Source organism: Antrostomus carolinensis, unplaced genomic scaffold (assembly GCF_000700745.2).
Source record: "Antrostomus carolinensis isolate BGI_N321 unplaced genomic scaffold, ASM70074v2 scaffold24215, whole genome shotgun sequence".
Lineage (NCBI taxonomy): Eukaryota > Metazoa > Chordata > Aves > Caprimulgiformes > Caprimulgidae > Antrostomus > Antrostomus carolinensis.
The window spans coordinates 1,574-5,407 of record NW_010318833.1 but is presented as its reverse complement, the minus strand read 5'-3'; the positions used below and the strand labels follow the sequence as shown (position 1 = coordinate 5,407).

The following is a 3,834-nucleotide window of genomic DNA, read 5'->3' as shown; positions in this document are numbered from 1 at the left end:
CTATTTCTATGGAATTTTGTTTTCTTTTTAAATAGTTAAAAAAAAAAAAAACAATTTTAAAACACTGCAAGTGAGATTTCTGAAAGGCTGGCTAGGACACACACGATATTTTTTGACCTGTTTAAGTGTGTGACTCCTCAGAGACACCAAGATAAAGCGCACTGTTCCTGCAGACCTGCTTGGTGCACCATTAACCATTACCATGTATCAACACTCATTGAGAAGCAGCTCCACTCCCTTTCCGGACCATTTTTTACCTCTAATGCCTGCAAGTCTCCTCAATGCCACAGGTTTGGGTTTTTTTTTTTTTTGGTCCAAGTGTTGTTTATATTTCATGAAATAATTAAAAAAGTAGAACCCCCACCCCCCAGCCCCACTTTAATGAGTTCCTAACAACTCATCCAAATCATTCATCCACTCCTCTGAAGTCCTGTTTTTCAGCAAAGAGTCTATCAGATCTGTGTCACCAGTTAAGTTCTGAAGTCCATTGTTGCCCGACTGGCCACTGTAGGCAAAAGGCAGCTCTTGACTGGTTGTCCTCACAGGGTACCCTTGACTACAGTGCAGATTACCTCTGTTGGGCATTTGCTGATTTGGATTCTGGTTGAAAGCATTGAGATCTGGAACAGTCTGGTTGATGCCAGGCAAGACTTGCTGTGAGGGTACCTGCTGTTGTGTAGGTGGGTTTGTCCGCTGCTGCGCACCCAAAGATGACGACAGCATCTGCCCGGAGACAGCAGCGTTCATAGAGGTCATTGGTCTGCTGGTGCTTAGGCTTACCTGAGGCATTCCTTGGGCAAACTGTTGGTTGGCCATCTTTAGATGAGTTTGCTGCATGTGGAAATTGGAGTTGGCAGTAAATGGTCCTAAGCCACTGTTTGCTTGTGTCTGGTTGTTAATATTAGGGATACCTTGGTGTTGCCAAGATGGATTCTGAGTGCCCATAGCAGCTGGTACTCTCGCCATCTGTGGCTTAGATAAGGTTGGATTCAGTGCACCTTTATTGTGCTGCTGAGAAATACTGGAGTTTGCTAAGGTATTCTGCCCGTAGCCAGCAGGAACGGTGGTACCCTGGCCCAAGCTGCCTTGTCTCTGCATCGGTGGCTGTCCATTGGCACTTTGCGTCGCGTGCTGGGGAACCATCTGTGTCATACCAGAGGCCAAGTTGTACAATCCCCCTCGTTGAATGTTTTGCATATTGGTATATTGAGTCACCCCTCGATCCTGCTGACTGGAGCCTGACTGGAGGGGAGGAACAGAACTGTGCCCAGGTCCCATCTGAATCATGTTCTGGGTCTGAGGAAACATCCGTGGACTACTGGAGCTGGACTGTCCTAAATTACTGACCCCAGGCATGGCTGAAGATGACCCTGAAATACAAAGAAATATTTTGTACATTAAATACTTCAGTTCAACCCGAGCCAAGCTGGGCTTGCAGACTCTATAATCCCGAAAGGAGGTGCAGCTGCATTTGTATAAACCAACCTCTGCAACCAACACACACTCAACAGCAGTACTTTTTAATTAAAGAGTGTCAATTGCTGCTCCAGTTAGCACCTCCACCTTGATCTCAAATACAGATATGCCAACGTCCTAAAAAATCTGAAAATACCACTTCTAAGAGTTCAGCATCACCAATTTAAAAAAAATTAAGACTTTAAAGGCAAGACTGATATTTCTTTGTAAACAAAGGTATAGACACACACTTCAAAGTGCACGCACAATTTTCTAGGCTGTTAAAAAATCCCACTTACTGCACACAGGCACCTATTATTCCATGCATACACTGTATATCTCATATTGTACCACTGGAGGGTTTCCAGTCCTGTGTTTCCACAGTTCCAGAAATTTCTTCTATTTTATAGAACTTCCAGAAATTTTTGGTTAAGTATCTCGGATTCCCACGACAAAATTTTTGCTATGTTAATAAACCAAGCAAGATGATTTGCAAAAATAAGTCTTCTCAGCAAACAAAAGTCCCTTGTTCTTGTAAATTCCGAGTAAAAAAAAGTTTCTTCCTGTAGAAGAAACAGTTCCCTACTTAAAGCAAAAGAACAGAAAAGCACTGTGAAGTGTAATTTCTCTACTTTCAAACCAAAAAGTAAGCTGCAGAATTTTTTTGTGTTTTAAAATAGCTGAGTAAAAAACACTGGCTCTCCATTATTATTAATTCACTTTTTACTCACATATAATTTCATTCAAATATATTCAAGCGTAATTCTAATTATATTGAATTAATTATCAACAAAACACATCATAAAACCACCAGTGTTGGAGGGGTGAGAGTCTTATTGGAACAGTACAGTGAAGAGGTTATATAGAGGTAATATACACACCAGGATTTCAGATGCAAAAAACAGTTACAATCATTGTAACAAGGAAAATAGTTTTAATAATACTGACGTCCATTATAGCAAAACATACTCTTATTTCTAACAGGTGTAGAAATGTAACTCTGTAGAAAAGTGGCAAGAGAAAAAAAAAGTCTCAGTACAATATCTGAAGGATGCTATTGATCACTATATGTTAACACACAATCCTTTTGTATTGGTATCAGCTCAGTAACAAAACCCAGTCACAGCTCTACTGGACACCACGGTCACAAACACCGTCAGAACCAGGGCATCACATTTCTATTTGCATCTTTTCCCTTCAGTATTTATTTCTGTGGGAACACAGGGAGTAAGGCAACAAAACAAAGGGAATAAGCACTGTTTTGTACTTTAGGTTTACAAAAAAAAGACAAGTGGTTTCTTGCTGCCCTGTTAAGTAGGGATTTTTCAGGTAAGGAGATGAGTTTTTACTGTTCTCTAGTTGTTCCACATTCATGAGGCTATTCCAGCTTAATGGTAATGTCTTTTATTTATCAGTGTTAATACACTGAAGACGTATCAAGCTGCTTCTCCTACAAGAAAACTCATGTATGATACTAACATGTAATAAAGACAATTCAAATTGCATTCCCTTCTAAAGGAAGTAAGGATAAAAATATTAAGAGAATTTTAAACTCATCCTAGTAGATGAGAGAAATAATACATAACTTGCTTTGGTTTAATGAGGGCCTGTGATAGATACAAGCAGTAGGATGTCAGGCTTCAGAAGAAAAAGCTGAATCCCAATATATGAAAGTTGAGGAGAATTTACAATCTGTAAAGGGAAATGGTAGTACAAAGAGGCCTTTAGAACAATGAAGGTACTTAAGGATTTTACCCATGTGCAAAGCAGTATTAAGAATCAGAAGCTTCAGTTGTCCCAGATACCTGGGACAGGGGAAGCTGTTAATTTGCAATGGAATCAGAGTAAGGGTCTGAAAGTTTTAAGGCACAGCAACATGAGAAGACGTTGTCATAAATTAATTAAAAGTTATCCAATCCAGGAAATTTGAAGACACCTTGTTTTTTACTCCTGATATTTTTTCTGCCATTATTTCAATTGTCATGTTTTCTTACCTGTGAACTGTCCAACCTGTTGCTGGTACGGATTCTGCGGTTGATCCTGGTACTGAGGGGGAGGTCGAGTTAGATGCCGCTGCAGCTGCTGCTCTTGCTGCTGCCGCTGTTTCTCCTAGGAAAGGTTCAATGCAAGCAATCAGAAAACACGTCAATAGCATGACTATCTTGGATAAAAATAAGTTATCTGCATACTTTTATGCAGAGCTGGTAATTAAAGGGGCTTCTGCAGCCTTAAAGTCACTTCAGACTGTTGTTCTCAAGCTCCCAACATGGTCAGTTTAATCTGATGAGTGACAAGACCAGGAGCTCAGAGACCACAGGACAACAGTATGCATGACAGGAGTTACTGCAATGCACATCTGAAGCCTTTAAAACATTGAAA

At 40.3% G+C, this 3,834-nt stretch overlaps 1 protein-coding gene across 1 annotated transcript; it reads right to left on the bottom strand.

The window, feature by feature from the left end:
• Nucleotides 1–376: 376 nt before the first annotated feature.
• On the bottom strand, nt 377–3,564 carry LOC104525813 (mastermind-like protein 1; the record flags this gene model as incomplete). Its single annotated transcript, XM_010169068.2, has 2 exons — nt 377–1,370; nt 3,450–3,564. Coding segments are annotated over 2 exons (1,107 nt in total), but the record flags the coding sequence as incomplete, so codon positions are not given.
• Between the last annotated feature and the right edge of the window lie 270 nt (nt 3,565–3,834).